Genomic DNA, 18,837 nt, shown 5'->3' with positions numbered 1-18,837 from the left:
AATTGGTATACCATTATTGAACACACCTTGGATGGCTTTGACGTTTGTTTTACCTCAAGTTCTTTATTTAATTTTTAAAAGTTTATACTTTTTGTATAAGTGTGAGGTTAGAAAATTGTAGTATAAAATATATTATTATTATATATTTATATTTTTATACTTAGTCAAATCTATAGATTAACATTGCCTTACTAAACTGATGCTACCGCATTTGCAAATTACTACGGCAGGATTCGTATTGCTTTAAAGTTTTAGATGCAATAGTGAAATATACACATTAAAAGTAATTTCTTGTACAGATTTTAGAGACAATCGTACACGGATGGATTACACTATGTAATAATAATAAGTTGCGATTAACTAATGTATCCGTATATTAATAAAATGCATTCGGCAATTCAGAAGAATCAATTTGAGCATTAGCATTTGATTGTTATGTTGGCATGGATTTATTGCTAGCAAGGTAATAAGAAACGAAAATAAGATGAATGTAAACTAACTTAAATCAATGGACGGAAGAAAAACGCTAGTGGGACCGTACAGAATATAAGAAGCAAAATTTCAGTGGAGATTTTGATTGGCATTTTCAAAATGGATACAACTGGTTAACTAATAAAATAATAAACAGTTAAGTCACCAACTCATTAAACGAACGTGCAATACTTGAAACTCAAATTTAATCTTAGGTCTAAATGAAAAATCTTAGCTATAGAATGTTGGGTTTTCGTTGGAAATTTGTTCACTTTTCGTTGTATTGTGCGTGCATCGCTCAAAGAGCGCTAGACTTGTCCTTAAGCTCAAACTGAATCTTCTGAAATATGTCCTAGAACCGATCCTTCGAGGTTGCGCTGTACTCCAGCTCGTTCAGGTTCTGAATCTCCTGCAGCTCCTGGAACTTTTCGTGGTCCCGAATATGGGCGTAGTTGGCAGACAGGCACATGAGGTAGTGGACCAGACTGAGCAGCACCAAAAGAGTGGACAGAGTGGCCAATATGAACATCACCTCAGCGTTCTCAACACCGTCTTTGCAGAAAGCCTTGATCTCGTACTTTTCGCAGACCTTCATGTCCTCAAGTTTCGTGTTTGGTGGGAACATGAAATCTGTACGATCCCAGAAATATTAAATGGTGTATCTTTGTGGATATACATATATATTTAATGGCTTACGGAATTGTGTCAAATCAATGCAGCTTTGAGAGTGCTCAACACTGGTGCACATGTTCCAGAACATAGTATAGATGAAAGTAACCACTACCAGGAAACAGAGAATCAGACTCCAAACAAAGTTAAGCAGGTAGGTTATCCCCATAAGTACGGCGCACGAGATTCGACCGCCCACTCGCGATCGCCACGCCCGGTAAACCTTGTATCTGGTGGCTCCGGTGGCCAGAAATCCGACGAAAAGGATCATGAATCCGAGGGCGGCCATGCCCGCGCCAATTATGACAAAAATCATTTGCACCGCTTCGATCCTAAAGGGATCAGATGGTTAAGTAAATCGCGTGTTGTAGTCCTAATAAATAACTCACCATATCAGGCGTAGGTGGAAAACCTGGTCAACCATTATTACGGTGAGAGAGGCTCCTCGGTACATGGTGAAGCAAAAGATACCCACTCCCAGGAGACACATCAGAGTGGCTATCAGGGTGGCGTAGGGAATACGCGCCATGCAGGATTGGCAGCATTCTCCTAAAGAAACGAGTTACATTTTAGAAAAAAGTTTATCAGTAACTTTTGATTGTAATGTAAAATTATTGGTGTCTACGAAGTGAAGAAATGTTATTTTCAAATGAAGTCATTACAGTTAAACATATACTAGGATTGGAATTAATTCGCAGCGTTTTACGAAAGATTGCGCTAGCCAACTATTCATAGTCACACATACAAAAGTAAATACTGTCCTGGAAGCTACTGACAGCGCATTTTTACCAGTCATAATCATATCACATTTCGTTATTGTGTTTATAGAACACTTCTGGAATTGTCCACATCACTTGGAGTCGACTTTTCAACTCCATAACAACTAGAGTAGACATCAAAATACAAATTTCGGCATGGCATTTTCAATGAGAAATGGGCGGACGCCTTGTTTTCGTAATAATCTGATTAAAAACTTGATAAAGACATAATAATGGAATACTTTTATATAGTTATCGATCACAGTAATCCAAAAAAATTATCTCCAGGTTAATTATCAAACCGGAAAAACTCTGAAAGTCTAACGTTTTCTTTCTACATTGTGTTATTGTGTTGCAATTTAACTTTGAAAAATTGTGTAGCTATGCAATGAAACCTAAGGTCAAAGGTGAATCGAGTGTAATACAGAGTTTTGTTTGTTTTTATAGATTGCGCTATGAGAAAAGTGGGAAAGCTGCTTATAAACAAATGTGCATGGTACATTTGAGACGAATACACACAAGCTGAAAAAGACTGTGATAAGATAACAGGTCAACCCGCGACTGGTGGTTTCAGGCTCTCCAGTGATTCACGTAAAGCAAAACAAGCACAAGGTGAACACATAATTCGGTGAGGGTGGAATCAATTGATTGCACTACTGGAACGCCCTTCGGGCTCTGATGTGTCCCGGATTTCGGGTCATACCTTCGCCTCCGCGCTCGGTGTACCTGTCCAAGGAGTGATCCGAGCGGTACGAGTTGCGCCGACGGTTCTGGATCGACGCGTTGTACGGATTTCCGTTGTAGGCGCGCGTCAGGACTCCGCCGTTGTCCTCGAAGTTCGTCTCGAGCAGGATCTCCTCTCGGGGATCCCGGATGCGATCGCGGTTGTTACCCTTGCCCGGCATACTGCACAGTGCTTTATGGAGTCGAAGTAGGAAATTTAGTTACGGAACATAAACTAGCCGCTCAAGCTAATTGGCACACAGTGAATCACACGCACACCTACGTCACCCAATTAAGAGGCCTTCCAATGATTATAATTAGTCTTTATAGCAATGACCACCGAACAGCGAATGACGCTCCCGTAGAAAAGAAAGAACACTAAAATCTAAAAACTCAAAATGTCGTTGTCGAGTGAGTTCTCAGTTTTCCAAAAGAGAGTTTCGGAGATAACTGGCCTCTTGATAACTAGCTTTTTGAACTGCTCTTCAAAGAGCGTAGCGCTCTCTTACAAAATCTCGTTACACTGACAGATAAAATGCAGCTTTAGTATGAGTATAAATTATATTGAACCATTTAGTGAATTCGTAGCATTACGAATGAAATCCAACTTTGGTCGTCATTATATTTATTTCTGTGCACGAATGCCTGATGCTGTAATCAATGAGACAATTAGTTCGAACTTGCGGGTTCACTGCTCCAGTTAGGTCGAAAAGTCATACTAATAAGGGAAATAATATTACCCCTTTCATTTTAGGGAACCAATTTGTTGGCTTTTATTTGCTGCAGTTAAGTATATACCCTTTTTCTATAAAGTAAGAGATGTACCAAGGCACTTCATATTTTTAACCGCGTTTATTTGGAATGTAATTAAGCTAATTATGTGCTTGGTGGCAACTTAAAGCCCAACCAAGACAGGCGGGACAACGAACCCAGAATAGACATCCAAATGACATCCTGCCAGCGAAGCGAGTGAAGAGCCTGCGCCTTTTAAATGCATCCGTCTTTGAGAGATTCTCACCGGAAGTCCCGCGGTGTCTGTGCCAGACGGAATGGAATTGGAATGGAGATTGCCACCGGGGGTCTTTGGACCAGATTTCTTACTCCAGATGCCAAATGCGGGGTGCCAATGACACCAAGACAGAGGCCCAGGCTCGGCATTGGAGCACAACATGAATTCCGGCTGCGTGCAATGACTCTTTGTGAATTAAATAAGCGGCTGCCAGAGCGTAAATATAATAGTTTAGGAAGCCTAGATCAACACTTTAATAATCTTGCTTAATTTTGCCACAGTAATGTCAGTCAGGGACGACTTGCAAAAGCAATAACCGGAAAATTAGTAGATGTATATTTTCAAACAGAGTCTAGACCTTATAATTAAAGCATATTATGAGTAGTAGATAAATAAACTATTGTCTCAAATGGATTTTACATTTTTGTTTTTTTCCTTAAGAAAGAAGTAAGAAGTTGTATCATAAAAATAAGCTTATAAGTATAACCTTTAAATAAATAAATTTTTAATTATTATTAAATTATTTTCAAAAATCGTGATTTAAGTGAAATTTTAATAATTTCTTTTCTATGTAAACATTGGCAAATAAAAGTCTGCCATTTCTAATACAAAGGGATTTCAGGAGTGCAAGGCACCATTAAATAGAAAATGGGCGCGAAAAGTTTTTGTATATATGTACATATGTATGAGAGAAAAAACCATAAAACCCCCTTGGAATAATTTTCCCCACGTTACATAGATATGTGTCCAATTGGAAAACGAAATATAAAAAAGAATTAGTTAAATTAAATTAGTTAAATTAGTTAAAATGTAAATTTCAGCTTTGAACACTCAGTGTCAGAAGGTGTTGGCCAACTTACCCATTTGAATGGCTGTGAATTGTTACCAGACTCCGGAATGAAGTTATATCATTTAATTGTTTCCAACTGGGAATGCAAGTCGCTCTGGACTGCAATTTGTTAGATGCGTTGGAATTTTTGAAGTCTTTGCATATGCTTGTATGTACATATACACAAACGTACACACACCTCGCTCTACTTGGTAAACTCGAAACAAGTTTTAAGGTGTGAGCTTGACAGTGGAGGGGGAATTAAACTCGCGGTTCAGCCGTTTTATTTGCACTTTGATGCTATTCGATTACGATTGAAAACGAAACCATAGGTGGTTAAATAAATTTAGCTTAATTTTTTCCGCTAGCACGCATTTATTATCCTAGGCCAGCGAAGCATCCAACTGAATTCGCCCAAAAACAAATAGTATCTACTCAATAACGAGCGTATCGAAGTGGTGAAGACATACATTTATCGGTGGTACTATCGATGTTTTGGTATATTTTTTTTTAAACTGATCGCACTACAATATTCCTTAAGTTTCACTTGAATTAATCAAATTAAAATGCAGACCAACTCTATATTTATTATTTATTGAGCACATTTTTATATGTTTCTATTCCGAACAAACGCAAGATTACATACATTACATACATACAGCGATCAAAACAATTTTCAAAATGTTAAATTGTTTATATTCTTATCTTCTACCCAAATATCTAACAACAATAATTCAAACTAGGTGCTTAATTGAGTCCTCTTTTCGACGACCCTGTCTTATCAAGAATCCATCTCTAGCCTAAGCTTCAGTTATCGAAAAACCTCGGTGCAGCCGATAGTTCTAGCCATCTTCTATCGCCTTTTGTCGGTGTCGTCGGGGAATTTATTGCAAATAGGAACAAAGCTAGCACTTTAGATGCCGCATTAGCCTCACTTCGGGCTGTGCCAGTACTCTGACCACATATTAAGCAGCCGAAAGACATACAAGCGATGACCAGTACGTGAGAGCAGCTGACTTGCGAACCGGCCATCCATATTCCACGTACTTGTTGTTGTTGCTCGGATCTGCACGTCGAGACCCGACGGAGTATACATATGTTTTCTGGCCAAAAGCAGCGCATCGAATCACTGTGACGACTGCACAAATAGCAGCTCCATTAGCTTACGCAAGCAATTCGCCGGTGGAGGTGGTTTCGATGATCGGTCACTGAGATCGCTGTCCAGAAGATTGGTCGTCCAGACAGACAGAGAGTCACCCAGCGAACATGCTACTCGTCCTGTTTTCCGTTTTCCTGATGGCTACGGCCTCAACGGCGGGGGGCTCCCTTAACGCGAAAGACATGCACAGCATTATTGACTTTGCCGAGTGCCAGAATCTTAAGAAGCTCTGCACGCACCACAAGTCCACCGACAACCTGTCTATGCTGGAGTGCGCCCTGACCTTTAGCTCCAGCCAGTTGGAGGAACTCCCGGAGAGCTGCCAGAACGCTCTGTGGCTGCAGCAGCGCCAGTTGCAGTTGCCCGCCTGGTTGGAGAGCACATTCCTGCCAGCCTATTGTCCCGCCGAGCGGTCCAAGCTGGAGAGCTGCCTGAACGCAGTGCACCTGTGGAGCTGCCTGGAGCAGCAGCGATTAAAGCTACCCCAGAACAACGCCTGCCATAAGCACCTTCGAAGGGCCTACGAGTCTTTGGGACAGGACTACAGCGCTGTGGATGAGTTTTACACCGCCTGCGGACCGCTCGTGGAGGAGAACAAGTGCGGCCGGTTGAATATTGACCACCTGCCATCCGTGCTGTCGCAGCTGGGCACGGTACAATGCCTGCAGGAGAGTGCCACCAAGACCGGCATAGAGCCAATTTGCCAGGCAGCCATCAATTCCATTGAGCTACAGCGCGGTATGCTGGAGCTCTTTCGTGTCTGCCAAGAGGATTTTTCGTCCCTGTGTTCGCAGGTGAGTGGGATTCAAAAGGCAACCATGTGCTTTTGAGCTAGTCTTTTAAATTTAATATGCTTTAAGATAGAAATTAAAGACACATGAGGGTCATTAGTTGAAAGTCAATGAACATTTTTTTTATGATTTGTCTCACTATAAAGTACTACAGATAAGATTAGCGTGAATGAGGTACCAAATTATTCAAATGACGCTATATCAATATATTTTCTAAGAATTCCCTTCACGAAAACAGAAATGAAAATAATGTGATTTCGTAATATGTAGTTTTAATAAATTATTATCAGTTTTATTTTTTTTATTTCATATTAGTTAGACGTTTGGTTTAGAAGCCGTCTTTACATCACAAAGAATGAAAATTTAATGAAAAATTATATCTACTGCTTCAGGAAAAGTCCGGCACTGCTGCCGGTTTCAAGTGCCTAGTGCGGCACAAGAACCACCCCTCTATGTCGCCCCAGTGTTCCGCGCAAATAACTTTGAGGGACCAGCAAATGGGCCGCGACTACCGCGTATCTCACGGTCTGGCTAAGGCCTGTAAGGACGACATTAAATTGTACCACTGCCGGCGCGGCGTCTCTGAAGACAAGCACGTGCGGTTGGCTCAGATTCTGCTCTGCCTGGAGTCGGTGTCCAAGAACGGGACAAAACTGGCGCCCGCTTGTCTCACTGAGCTAATAGATCACCGACGCATGCTGATGACCGATTACCAGCTGTCCCCGGAGCTGCTCAACGACTGTGCTGATGATATACCCAAGTTCTGTCCAGACGAGCACAAGGCGCAGTTGGTGAATGGCATGACAAGTACAGGTGGCGAGATCATCCACTGCTTGCTGGAGCACGTCAAGGCTAGACGTCAGCAAAGACGGGTGACGGCACAATGCCAGCGGGGATTGGAGACCCTGATTAAGGCCAGCGATGCTGGCGAGGACTGGCGAGTCGATCCGGTGCTTAGACGCGCGTGCAAACCAGTGGTGGATGTGGCCTGCAAGAGTGTGCAGGGAGGAGACGCACGAGTCATGGGCTGTCTGATGGAGCACATTGGCACCCCAGTTATGCTGCCCGATTGCGAGCAGGCACTGCTTATTATTGAGTATTTCGTGGCTAGAGATTTTAAGTTGGATCCCCAGTTGTACAAGCACTGCCGCGAAGACGCAGTAAAGTACTGCCGTGCTAAGAGACAATGGGATGATGCGCAGAACATACAAATGGATCCAGAAAGGGGACCCATGATCCTGCCCTGCCTACATCGTATGGCCTTCAGCGAGGACAAGCACCAGACTTTGGGGAAGGACTGTTTTAAAGAAGTCAAACGAGTGATGAGACAACGCGCAATATCCATGGACTTGATTCCCGAGGTAGAGGATTACTGCCTGAATGATCTTTCTGCCTTTTGCGCGGACTGCACTGAGAAGGGAAGTGAAATGGAGTGCTTGCAAAAGAACATGGACCAACTGCAGCCGGATTGCAAGACAGTGGTGGTCAAGTATACGGAGGAGGAGGCAGCTCACGTCGAGCTCAACCCCGTCATAATGAACGTCTGCGGCGAAGCGATGCAGCAGCACTGCTCGGCGATCCTCAATAGCGGAAAGGACAATGGTAATAAAAATAGATACTTAAATGCATGTACTCAAATATGTAATTGATTTCCAGGCGACATGATGGACTGCCTTATAGCGCACAAAAACGACGCAGATCTGCGCAAGGATCTGCGCTGTCGGGCTGCCATCGAGCACTTCCAGATCATCTCGCTTAAGAGCTTCCACTTCACTACAAAGTTCAAGGACGCGTGCCGTCCGTTTGTCCAGCGCTTCTGCTCCTCGAGTGCAACCAAAAACGAAGTAGTGGCTTGTCTTAGTGAGGTTATGCGCAACGACACAATCAAGGCGCAGCGTCACCAGATCCCCAAGGAGTGCCGCCACCAGGTCAAGGCCCAACTCTACCAGCAGCGCGAGAGCATTCAACTGGACCCCAAGCTGGGTAACGCCTGTAAGCGTGAATTGGAGCAATTTTGCGAGGAGGAAAAGGAGCCCGGTCAGGTGAATGAAAAAGCAAGTTGTCTAACTCATCCTTAACCACTAATACGCTTAAAAAAACATGGCTTTTGCTACAGGCATTTGACACTCACATCCCAAAAAAGTTTAATAAATATCACTTACCGACTTCTATGTTTACTAATATTGCAGGCTCTGGAGTGCCTTATAAGAAAGACCCATAGTTTAGGAAAGCCATGTCATCATGCGATCTTCATGGTAAAGAAATCAGAGCTGGGCGACAGCGGAACTGACTATACGCTTCTCACCACGTGCAAAGAAATGATCTACAAGTTCTGCCCTAGCACTGATTCGTCAAAACTATTGGACTGCCTCAAGACGTACAAGGATGACACGCAGTTCGACCAGCGGTGTCACCTGGTGGTGGTTAATCGCATGATCGAGCAGAATACGGATTTCCGATTCAATCCCTCACTGCAAAGCGCCTGCGGAAAGAACATTGATAGGTTTTGCTCCAACATTGTGGCTAGCGCCTTGCCTAATGAGGAACTAAACGGAAAGGTGAGTGGAATGCCTACTGGTCTTTTTGAAACAAGTTCTGAAACTAAAAGTAGTTGGGGACAAAAAAAGGGGTTTTTGGTGGTTTTGCTACTAAGCCAAAGAGTATTCTCTTTCATTTACAATTGATAATTATTTTTATTAATATGAAACAATTATTTACACCTGCTTAATTGCATATCGAATGGTCCTTATTAAAACTCCATGTCTTCCCGCTGTAGTCTTTCATTGTCAGGATCGTCAATTGCGGCAGTTAAAGTATCCAATAAATCTTCGCCCTTAGTTACCTCCAAATTTAGTTTGTTATACGGCCCACTTGCGCTGCTCAGCGGACTAAGATTACTAGGAACACCTTCGATGGCAAACGATGTCCACACATCGACCATTTTTTCTGACATCTGAGTGTCCTGTCCCTCCAGAGAATGGGTGGCGAAGAGGTATATGTTGTCGTTGGAATGATGCACTCCTCCATTGAAGGGATAGTGCGAGTTGCCGAACTCATATCCAAATCGAGTGTATTTGCCTTCGTACTCAAAACTGTAGACATAAACTGGCGCGGCCAGTTGTTGGGTGTAAATTTTGGTAGCCAGAGTTATCACTGGGGACTTCATAAAGATGTTTGTAGTGAGCTGTAGAAAACAAAGTTAAACCATCTGTGTTTGCTGTGCTTTGCCTGAACTCACATCGAAGTATGATGGAACTGCTGCATTGTGATTATGACTGTTTAGCATATAAGGGTTAAAGAGCAACCGATTAAATATGTTATCCGTGAGTCCCGACGTGTCATTAACAAGATCATTGATACCCTGGAAAAACTGACGGACACTCAATGAACTCACATTGGACACCTTTACAGCGAGCGAATCATAATAGCCTAGAAAAATGTTCAATTTAAAAAAAGGGCATACATTAAAGACCCTACTAATAATTTTACTGACTTGCTAGCACGAAGGAACCGTCGTGTTGAGTAAATCCTGTCAGAATAGGAATCTGTCTGCGGAAACTTTTTACCAGTTCACTGGGATGTTGCGGTAGGATGCCATGTAAGTCTCCAACAACCGGTGAAAAAGATTCTGATGTCGTCGCCTTTAGAATGTCTATAACTTTCGCTTTTTGCAAGCACTTCGCGAGCTGATCGTGCTGCTCGCAACTAGAACATCCCAGCTGAACACAGATACGTTGAGATTGGGCCTCCGGATCCTTATTGATTGCCCAGCTGGCAAAAATAGAACCTGACTGCACGATTGCTCTCTTGAACATGCTGTCGCCAGTTTTGGGACTCAGCAGCAAGGAACTGGCTATTCCAGCGCCGGCACTCTGACCAAAAATGGTCACCTTTTGAGGGTCACCGCCAAAGCTACTTATGTGCATTTGCACCCAATCGAGGGCCATTAGGATATCCGCTATGGGCGCATTGCCGGGCAGCTCTTCCGTATAAGTCGATAACCAGCCGAGGGCCCCCACTCGGTACTGAGGTACAACTAGGACAATATCCTTCTCAAGAAGGTAGTTCGGTGGGTGATCCTCGGAGGAGCCATTGTAGAAGCCGCCGCCATAGATGTAAAACATGACAGGCTGGCTAGCAGAAATCTAAAATAGATATGTTTTATTGGATTTGTTTCGTATATTAATTATCATTTATGTCCAATTTACAAGCGCATAAAGTTTAAAGCTCGAATCTCAATGCTTTAGGCCCAATATGCTCTGTGTGCATCTGATTTTGGCTTACCATGATTTGTAAGACTAATTTTGACTCACATTTTTAGTGTATACCGACAGATTGAGGCAATCTTCAAGTTCCGCATCAGACTTCTGGCTATCTAGGTTTGTTATCACGGGGCAGCGCTGTCCAAAGTTCAGAGCATTGAAGGTGTCTGTCCATTGCGAGCGCGCCACAGGTGGCTATACGCGAAATAAAGAAAGTATTTGTACTTCGTCATGCACCAGCTTAAGTAAATGTGAATATAATTCGAATTACAGAATTATTAGAATGATAGGCTGTCTTCGAAACTGCTATACCCTCACTATAGTATCATTTCTTAGCTATAATTGTTTTACATTCATATTCATAATAGTATAATCCATTTTGTCATAAAACCATACGATTCACCACATGTGATACATGTACATAGTTCCTTACCTTAGGTAAGGGTATTTAAACTTCGACCTCCCATGGGTTGCAATGTTCGTTTTTATTTTAAAACTTATTACTTGACTTTTTTGTATTGTTTTATTTTGACTGCACTTGAACTTATATAGCTCAAACAGCACTAACATTTTGACACAAATTAAGTAGTTTACCCGAAAGCGCAGCTCGCCCTTTGGCGGTTCGGCAAAGGGGATGCCACGAAACTGCATAAATGCCTGATCAGTCCAGGCTGTGTAAGCATGATTCCCAAGAATCGCCCCCTGACCATTGGCTAGTTCCACTGTCACCGTAGCTGTTTCAGATGCATCGGCACCCTGGCCACCGGTGAGGAATATCACAAGAAAGGCGGTTAGCCCAGCGGTTAGAACCCCGCACAGCGTCAGCATCACGAATACGCCGCGTCTACGCATTAGACCTGACTGACTCGACTTTGAACGAGGACTGGATCGGGAATGAAACGTCGCTGATGGCTAAAAAATTGCCGGCTCATATGAAAGGCAGTGACGGGCACAACGTGAGATTTGTTTGTTTTCTTTTTACTTTTAGAATCTCTTATCACATGTGCTTCCTTATCTCTGTTGCCGTATAGCATTCCCTGCCAATAAAATAAATCTTTCAATTGAGTATAACAAGTCTTCTGACTTTGACATTTTGATACCCGTTACTCGTGATTAAAAGGGTATACAAGATTTGTTGAAAATTATTAAACGAGTCCGTTTTTCAATTTTTAGATTAAGTATGCAGATTCTAGTGAAGCGTACTCTATGCAAAATTTGTTTTAGAACGTAGCCACGCCCACAAACAGTAAAACTGTCAAGCCCAAAATAATTTTTATATTTCTTTCTGCACCCGCATTAGCTAAATAACGGGTAGTTGAGGAACTCTGCTATAGCGTTATTATTATGAAGTACTTTTAATAAAACTTTCAAAACAATAAGTAACACCACTTAAAAGGCATAATAAGTTCCATCTATTTTTATACCCGTTACTCGTAGAGTAAAAGGGTATACTAGATTCGTTGAAAAGTATGTAACAGGCAGAAGGAAGCGTTTCCGACCATATAAAGTATATATATTCTTGATCAGGATCAGTAGCCGAGTCGATCTGGTCATGTCCGTCTGTCCGTCCGTCTGTCCGTATGAACGTCGAGATCTCAGGAACTACAAAAGCTAGAAAGTTGAGATTAAACATACGGACTCCAGAGACATAGACGCAGCGCAAGTTTGTTGATTCATGTTGCCACGCCCACTCTAACGCCAACAAACCGCCTAAAACTGCCACGCCCACAATTTTGAAAAATGTTTTGATATTTTTTCATTTTTGTATTAGGCTTGTAAATTTCTATCGATTTGCCCAAAAACTTTTTGCCACGCCCACTCTAACGCCCACAAACCGAAAAAAACTGTCAGTGTTGAAGACTCGCCTTCGCACTTCCACTAGCTGAGTAACGGGTATCAGATAGTCGGGGAACTCGACTATAGCGTTCTCTCTTTTTAGTTATTAATTTAGTAGAGGATGTTGAACTTTAATTATTTGTTGAATTAACATCTTATTTTGTTTCATTGACTTGTAGGTGATTCGATGTCTAAAAGACAAGTTCCGTCAATCTGCGCTGGACGAACCATGTGCGCAGGAGATGACCAAGATCCTGCAGGAGCAGGCTCTGAACTACAAGTTGAATCCTCTGCTGCAGGTATTCTGCAAGTTGGAGATCCAGGAACTGTGCAAGGCAAATGTGGACTCCGACGAGCACGGCCAGCTGGCGGAGTGCTTGAAGACGGCATTCCTGCAGAAGCAGATTATAAACCGGGAGTGCCAGATGGAGGTGGCCACTCTGATCGCCGAAGCCAAGGCAGACATTCACGTTGATCCTATTCTCGAAACGGCGTGTACGGTCGATCTGCTGAGATACTGTTCCAAAGTTGCAGTTGGCAATGGACGCAGTGAGTTCAAATATTTTTGAAGAAATAATATTGAGTTTATGTGCAGATCAATCGTTCCTGATTAAACACCATATTAGTAGTTATTATGAGCGGCATAAAATTTGTAGACAGAAAAATGCCATTACCTCATAAACCTAAATTCTCACTAAAAGGCGTTATTAAAATAATTTATTTAGATGTTTTAATTGTTTGTTTTTTTTATTAAGTAGTAATGTAATTTAAGCCCTTAGTCAAATATAACAATAATATTTATTGTTTGTTATCTCTATGCTCTAGAACTTAGTTGCCTCAAAACGCTGGTGAAGGATACGCCAAACTCGCTGGAAGCGGACTGCCGAGAAAAGCTGCTGCGACGCATCGAGATGTTCAGGAACGCAGACGACACGTTGGCGCTGCCACCCGAGGATGTGCAGCAGCTGGTCCAACAGGTCGTCGCCTCGCCTGCGCGGAAATTCTTCCTTGTGATACTAATGAGCGCCACGGGCCTAGTATTCCTCACTGGCATCTTCCTGGGAAGGGCCACCAAACGTGCAATGGGCTTGAAGAATAAATAATTCAAATATCAGACTGTAGTCCCGCTGTGTGGGCGGAGAGTTCATGCTTGAGAGCTTACTGTTTTCCATTTCGGTCGACCCATGACCCTATTCCGATCCCTATAAGTATACTTCCACTCCACCCTGCCTGCCTTTCGATATTTGTGTACATAAGCAATTTGTGGCTTAGTCGTTTGTAAGACCAAAAAATACACGAAAAAGGAGAACACAATAAAATATTCTAGTTCCATTTTAGGGTCCTTTGTGTTATAGCTCTTTTGTAACCATTTCACTTGTATATTAAATTGTATTTTTGTAAACAAAACACACCTTGGTTTTACCTATTACCACATTAAGGCATCAACAGGTGTTTTTCGGTAGAATGAGCAAGTTTCTGCATGTTTTGATTACAAAATTTAAGTTAAAAGACGCAAAAAATAGACAATCACGGCCTAACCATTTAATCAATCACCAAAAAAGAAACTAAAGGTATAAAACTGCAATTAATATTATCATTTTCGCAGGAAGCTTTTCTCTTTATGCTTATAAAAATTCAAAAATATGTTGATAGCCTAAGGCGTCCTATAATTTTCCCCTTAGAACTACTACAAGACGCGCCTTTCTTATTATGGATATAAGTTATCCTTATTATCCTTATATCTCCTAAATATTTTTTTATGGTTCAAGTAATGGTAATGTATAATACCGTTAAAAATTTAACAAACTCCTGTAGCTCTACAGGTGGTTCAGTATATTTTTGATATTTGGATAAATTTCTGACCATTTCTAGTATATTAAACCGGATGGTATTCTTCAACGCCCAACTGTGGTCACACTGCTTGCAAGTCAATTGGAACAAGGAGATTTTGTTGCGTTAGAAAAGGTTCAAAATAGGCACAAAGTGCCTGAAAATATCAAACTGATCGGAAGTAGCATAACTCTAACAAAGTGCCTAAAAAATTGGTGTTTTAAAAACACAAGAATGGTGATAGCAGACGTCCAATAAGAATTTTTAAAGAGTCAAGTAAGCAAGACCACTTTATTCACCTCACAAGCACCCACACAGATGCAGCCGAAACAGGTTCTATTAAAATAGCTAACGTAGCACCCACAGCTGAGTTCAAAATAGTAGCACCTTTGTAGGGAACAGCTTCGGAGCTTTATATTGTGAAAATGTCAATTATTCAAGTTTAAAAAGATATCTTAAATTCTGTTTTCGGCTCGTATTTCCTTCATTCTAGGCACACTTAACATTTAACAGCAATTGTTCTCTTCTTTATATTACATGTCAAATTTAAATTACATGTGTGATGATGTTTTGGTTTTAGTTATTTGTACAGCTGACGACTATTTTTTAGCCGCCTGCTGTGGCGACAATGGACGGCGTTAAGGTTGAGACGTTCATCAAAAGCGAAGGTGAGTCCAGTAACCCGAGCTATTGCACCTTGGAGCCCGTTCTAACGCGACTGTTGCCATTGCCCTCTGACCTTACAGAAAACCGAGCGATGCCCTTGATCGGAGGAGGCAGTGCGTCTGGCGGCACTCCGCTACCAGGTGGCGGCGTGGGAATGGGAGCCGGAGCATCCGCCACACTGAGTGTGGAGCTGTGCTTGGTGTGCGGGGACCGCGCCTCCGGGCGGCACTATGGAGCCATAAGTTGTGAGGGCTGCAAGGGATTCTTCAAGCGTTCGATCCGGAAGCAGCTGGGCTACCAGTGTCGCGGGGCCATGAACTGCGAGGTCACCAAGCACCACAGGAATCGGTGCCAGTTCTGTCGACTACAGAAGTGCCTGGCCAGCGGCATGCGAAGTGATTGTAATTTTCGTTTAAGTCGTCGTCTCAAGCTATAAACAATCTCTGGCCAGGTCAGAGTCTACGTGCTCCAGCAGGCTTTAGCAGAATTCCATTGTATAGTCAGGGGATGTCATATAGCATTTAAATCTGCCAAGTTATTAAACGTTATGGAACGATAACAACTGAGGTTCATGAACTGATTTGATAATTCAAATTGTTATTTTATATCAGCTCAGTTTCTCAAAATGTATTCTAGGGTCTAGTTAAAAAGTTATACAATTTCGGACTGTTAGATATATCACCCATATTGAAATGCATTTTACGCCAAGTAAACATATGAATCCAGTTGCATTCCAGTGTTCGTTTCTGTAACGTTAATATCCAGTTTAATAACTAGCCCATCTTGAAACTGTAGCGGCGGGAGCACAAAAGATTCCCAGCCTGCACACACAGTAACCAATTCACCCACTTACTCACCTTCACCTCGCCTGGAAAATCATCAAACCGCATCCTCATCTCACTTCGTGCTCTAATTAATTCCTTCCATTCTATTTAACTCTGGTTCACAGCTGTGCAGCACGAGAGGAAACCGATTGTGGACAGAAAGGAGGGTATCATCGCCACTGCCGGTGGCTCATCCACTTCTGGCGGGGGTGGCAGTTCGTCTACCTACTTATCCGGCAAGTCCGCCTATCAGCAGGGGCGTGGCAAGGGGCACAGTGTGAAGGCCGAATCCGCGGCCACGCCTCCTGTACATAGCACGCCAGCAACACCCTTCAATTTGAATGAGAATATATTCCCAATGGGGCTGAATTTCGCAGAACTAACGCAGACATTGAGTAAGTTGAACTTTGATTTACATACTCGCATGTGTAAAAGGTTTATTTTACAGATATGCCATGTATAACTGAAATCATTTAATTTCTTTCAAACGAATTACAATTTTCTTACTTACTTTACAGTGTTCGCTACCCAACAGCAGCAGCAACAACAGCAACAGCAACAGCATCAACAAAGTGGCAGCTTTTCTCCAGATATTCCCAAGGCGGATCCCGAGGATGACGAGGACGACTCCATGGACAACAGCAGCACGCTGTGCCTGCAGTTGCTCGCTAACAGCGCCAGTAACAACAACTCGCAGCACCTTAACTTTAATGCCGGGGAAGCACCCACCGCTCTGCCGACCACCTCGACAATGGGCCTTATACAGAGTTCGCTAGACTTGCGGGTCATCCACAAGGGGCTGCAGATCCTCCAGCCCATCCAAAACCAATTGGAGCGAAGTGGCAATCTGAGTGTGAAGCCCGAGTGCGACTCAGAGGCGGAGGACAGTGGCACCGAGGATGCCGTAGATGCAGAGCTAGAGCACATGGATATAGACTTTGAGTGCGGTGGCAACCGAAGCGGCGGAAGCGATTTTGTAATCAATGAAGCGGTCTTTGAACAGGAACTTCTTACCGATGTGCAGTGTGCCTTTCATGTGCAACCCCCGACTTTGGTCCACTCGTATTTAAATATCCATTATGTGTGTGAGACGGGCTCGCGAATAATCTTTCTTACCATCCATACCCTTCGAAAGGTTCCAGTTTTTGAACAATTGGAAGCCCATACCCAGGTGAAACTGCTAAGAGGAGTTTGGCCAGCTTTGATGGCTATAGCTTTGGCTCAGTGTCAGGGGCAGCTTTCGGTGCCCACCATTATCGGGCAGTTTATTCAAAGCACTCGCCAGCTAGCGGATATCGATAAGATCGAACCGCTGAAGATCTCCAAGATGGCCAATCTCACCAGGACATTACACGACTTTGTCCAGGAGCTCCAGTCACTGGAGGTCACTGATATGGAGTTTGGCTTGTTGCGTCTGATCTTGCTGTTCAATCCCACGCTGTTACAGCAGCGCAAGGAACGGTCGTTGCGAGGCTACGTCCGCAGAGTCCAACTCTACGCTCTGTCAAGTTTGAGAAGGCAGGGTGGCATCGGGGGCGGAGAGGAGCGCTTTAATGTTCTGGTGGCTCGACTTCTTCCGCTGAGCAGCCTGGACGCAGAGGCAATGGAGGAGCTGTTTTTCGCTAACTTGGTGGGACAGATGCAGATGGATGCTCTTATTCCGTTCATACTGATGACCAGCAATACCAGTGGACTATAGTTAGAAATGAGGAGAATAGGGGGCAAAAGCAAGACTGAAGATGGACCAAGTGCGGGCAATACACGTAGCAACTAGGCAAATCCCATTAAATATATATTTAATATATACAATATGTACTTTAGGAGACTATATTCTAACATAAAACCTTGGGTTTATTGTTGTTCACATATTAAATGGAATCGATTTCCCAATAAAAGCGAATATGTTTTTAACCAGAGTTTAAATGTTAGGTCTTCAAAACGTATACAAGTTTTATCTTTCTTTTAGTTTATTACAACAAATGTTTTGTTAATATTTTAAACTTGGGTTTATTGTTTTTATTGATCAAATTGATTGATCAAATCGAGCTCAGAATGGCAGAAAAAAATATACAAAGGCAATAAATGGCATCGTGTAGTGCACATTTTAAAGTCGAACATTATATTTTTATAATTTGTATAAAAATAATTTGATTGTTTTCTAAAGTAGCTAGACGAACTGCATCTAAATATGCATTCTGTCTTTACAACTTAATCTAACCTAGGGCGAGGAATTACTGTGCCTCCTCGGCGACCTTTTTGGCGGGCTTGTGCTTCTCGTAAACCTCATCGTTTAGTCCCTCCCGATTCCGGGCGATTTCGATGGCCAGAAACTGAACCCGAAACACGAAAATAGAGTTGTCCGGAGAGAATTCCTTGCTGGCATCGGCGCGCATCAGGGTGCCATAAGAGTAGTCGTCCATCTTGTTAAACTTCTCGGCGAACTGGCGCCATTTGAGTTTCTCCGTGGCGGATTTAAGGATGTCATCGGAAAGCCGGCCGACGTGAAGATCGGGAAAATCCTGCCGAAAAGTGGCGTATATCTGGTCGTCGTAGGGCGTGAGTTTCAGCTGGGAGGGATGGATGCTGGTGATGAGCTTTAAAGATTCCGATAAACCAGTATCAATTAGCATTCCTTTATATGGTGGAACGTGTACTCACATTGAAGTGCACCTCGGCGTGTTCCAGAGCTTTAGAGGCCCACATTTCCTCCACCAGAGTGTCGTTGCCGAATTCTTCCGCTGGCCGCGACAGCAGAGAAGCTCCGTGCTATTAAGTCCATTAATTAGGATCGGTTTGTTATTATTTTTGCCGCAACATACCATCATTTCCATTGTTTTTGAACAAATGCTTATTTACTTTAAGAATTATTACAACGAAAAATCACGTTTCGTGCTTTGTTTAGCGCAGTGTGACCAGCCGCAAGTCGGTATCAATATTTAATAATATCGTACAAATACCAAAGACAATATTAGATTTAAAATTCTGTTGCAATACATTAATAATAATTGCA

General features: G+C 42.8%; 5 protein-coding genes across 10 annotated transcripts; 2 read left to right on the top strand and 3 right to left on the bottom strand.

The window, feature by feature from the left end:
* Positions 1 to 43: 43 nt before the first annotated feature.
* On the bottom strand, positions 44 to 4,877 carry LOC122618389 (neuronal membrane glycoprotein M6-a). Of its 4 annotated transcripts, none has more exons than XM_043794796.1 (5): positions 4,491 to 4,877; positions 2,602 to 2,814; positions 1,530 to 1,689; positions 1,168 to 1,472; positions 44 to 1,101 (listed from the first exon to the last, which is right to left on the bottom strand). In XM_043794796.1, the coding sequence occupies exons 1-5, from the start codon at positions 4,492 to 4,494 to the stop codon at positions 824 to 826; spliced, it is 960 nt and encodes a 319-aa protein (XP_043650731.1). In that variant the 5' UTR covers positions 4,495 to 4,877; the 3' UTR covers positions 44 to 823. The 4 variants fall into 4 exon arrangements, with proteins under 4 accessions (XP_043650731.1, XP_043650733.1, XP_043650732.1 ...); XM_043794798.1 differs by lacking the exon at positions 4,491 to 4,877 and adding an exon at positions 2,905 to 3,178; XM_043794797.1 differs by lacking the exon at positions 4,491 to 4,877 and adding an exon at positions 2,901 to 3,177.
* A 389-nt stretch (positions 4,878 to 5,266) lies between these two features.
* On the top strand, positions 5,267 to 13,914 carry LOC122616564 (Golgi apparatus protein 1). 2 transcript variants are annotated; one of them, XM_043792060.1, is made up of 6 exons: positions 5,267 to 6,412; positions 6,802 to 8,011; positions 8,066 to 8,463; positions 8,599 to 8,967; positions 12,687 to 13,056; positions 13,333 to 13,914. In XM_043792060.1, the coding sequence occupies exons 1-6, from the start codon at positions 5,726 to 5,728 to the stop codon at positions 13,608 to 13,610; spliced, it is 3,312 nt and encodes a 1,103-aa protein (XP_043647995.1). In that variant the 5' UTR covers positions 5,267 to 5,725; the 3' UTR covers positions 13,611 to 13,914. The 2 variants fall into 2 exon arrangements, with proteins under 2 accessions (XP_043647995.1, XP_043647996.1); XM_043792061.1 differs by having other exon boundaries at positions 5,268 to 6,412; positions 8,066 to 8,451.
* On the bottom strand, positions 9,078 to 11,639 carry LOC122616565 (juvenile hormone esterase). The gene is made up of 5 exons (XM_043792062.1): positions 11,266 to 11,639; positions 10,723 to 10,866; positions 9,903 to 10,554; positions 9,648 to 9,838; positions 9,078 to 9,593 (listed from the first exon to the last, which is right to left on the bottom strand). The coding sequence occupies exons 1-5, from the start codon at positions 11,521 to 11,523 to the stop codon at positions 9,159 to 9,161; spliced, it is 1,680 nt and encodes a 559-aa protein (XP_043647997.1). The 5' UTR covers positions 11,524 to 11,639; the 3' UTR covers positions 9,078 to 9,158.
* Positions 13,915 to 14,161: 247 nt separating the features above from the next.
* On the top strand, positions 14,162 to 17,738 carry LOC122616559 (nuclear hormone receptor HR78). Of its 2 annotated transcripts, none has more exons than XM_043792054.1 (6): positions 14,162 to 14,281; positions 14,380 to 14,613; positions 14,918 to 15,005; positions 15,084 to 15,398; positions 15,953 to 16,222; positions 16,346 to 17,738. In XM_043792054.1, the coding sequence occupies exons 3-6, from the start codon at positions 14,966 to 14,968 to the stop codon at positions 17,524 to 17,526; spliced, it is 1,806 nt and encodes a 601-aa protein (XP_043647989.1). In that variant the 5' UTR covers positions 14,162 to 14,281; positions 14,380 to 14,613; positions 14,918 to 14,965; the 3' UTR covers positions 17,527 to 17,738. The 2 variants fall into 2 exon arrangements, with proteins under 2 accessions (XP_043647989.1, XP_043647988.1); XM_043792053.1 differs by having other exon boundaries at positions 14,164 to 14,281; positions 15,084 to 15,404.
* A 76-nt stretch (positions 17,739 to 17,814) lies between these two features.
* LOC122616561 (protein PBDC1) lies at positions 17,815 to 18,803 on the bottom strand. The gene is made up of 3 exons (XM_043792056.1): positions 18,647 to 18,803; positions 18,486 to 18,593; positions 17,815 to 18,421 (listed from the first exon to the last, which is right to left on the bottom strand). Exons 1-3 carry the CDS (start codon positions 18,656 to 18,658, stop codon positions 18,059 to 18,061), a joined length of 483 nt encoding a protein of 160 aa, XP_043647991.1. The 5' UTR covers positions 18,659 to 18,803; the 3' UTR covers positions 17,815 to 18,058.
* Positions 18,804 to 18,837: the final 34 nt, after the last annotated feature.

This window comes from Drosophila teissieri, chromosome 3L (genome assembly GCF_016746235.2).
Source record: "Drosophila teissieri strain GT53w chromosome 3L, Prin_Dtei_1.1, whole genome shotgun sequence".
NCBI lineage: Eukaryota > Metazoa > Arthropoda > Insecta > Diptera > Drosophilidae > Drosophila > Drosophila teissieri.
The sequence above is the reverse complement of the archived record's forward strand: the minus strand, read 5'-3'. Positions and strand labels throughout refer to the sequence as shown.

Bases quoted from the DNA above. Each gene is read 5' to 3' on its own strand.
- LOC122616559 (XM_043792053.1), top strand. From the start codon at position 14,966: ATGGACGGCGTTAAGGTTGAGACGTTCATCAAAAGCGAAG. The intron at 15,006-15,083 runs GTGAGTCCAGTA...CTGACCTTACAG, and splicing joins GACGTTCATCAAAAGCGAAG to AAAACCGAGCGATGCCCTTG. The intron at 15,405-15,952 runs GTAATTTTCGTT...TCTGGTTCACAG, and splicing joins CAGCGGCATGCGAAGTGATT to CTGTGCAGCACGAGAGGAAA.
- LOC122616564 (XM_043792060.1), top strand. From the start codon at position 5,726: ATGCTACTCGTCCTGTTTTCCGTTTTCCTGATGGCTACGGCCTCAACG. The intron at 8,012-8,065 runs GTAATAAAAATA...ATTGATTTCCAG, and splicing joins CAATAGCGGAAAGGACAATG to GCGACATGATGGACTGCCTT. The intron at 13,057-13,332 runs GTGAGTTCAAAT...TCTATGCTCTAG, and splicing joins TGCAGTTGGCAATGGACGCA to AACTTAGTTGCCTCAAAACG.
- LOC122618389 (XM_043794796.1), bottom strand. The intron at 1,473-1,529 runs GTGAGTTATTTA...TGATCCCTTTAG, and splicing joins TTCCACCTACGCCTGATATG to GATCGAAGCGGTGCAAATGA. The intron at 1,102-1,167 runs GTAAGCCATTAA...GGGATCGTACAG, and splicing joins CATTGATTTGACACAATTCC to ATTTCATGTTCCCACCAAAC.
- LOC122616561 (XM_043792056.1), bottom strand. The intron at 18,422-18,485 runs GTGAGTACACGT...GAATCTTTAAAG, and splicing joins ACGCCGAGGTGCACTTCAAT to CTCATCACCAGCATCCATCC.
- LOC122616565 (XM_043792062.1), bottom strand. From the start codon at position 11,523: ATGCGTAGACGCGGCGTATTCGTGATGCTGACGCTGTGCGGGGTTCTA. The intron at 10,867-11,265 runs GTAAACTACTTA...TTTCGCGTATAG, and splicing joins AGGGCGAGCTGCGCTTTCGG to CCACCTGTGGCGCGCTCGCA. The intron at 9,839-9,902 runs GTCAGTAAAATT...ACATTTTTCTAG, and splicing joins CGGTTCCTTCGTGCTAGCAA to GCTATTATGATTCGCTCGCT.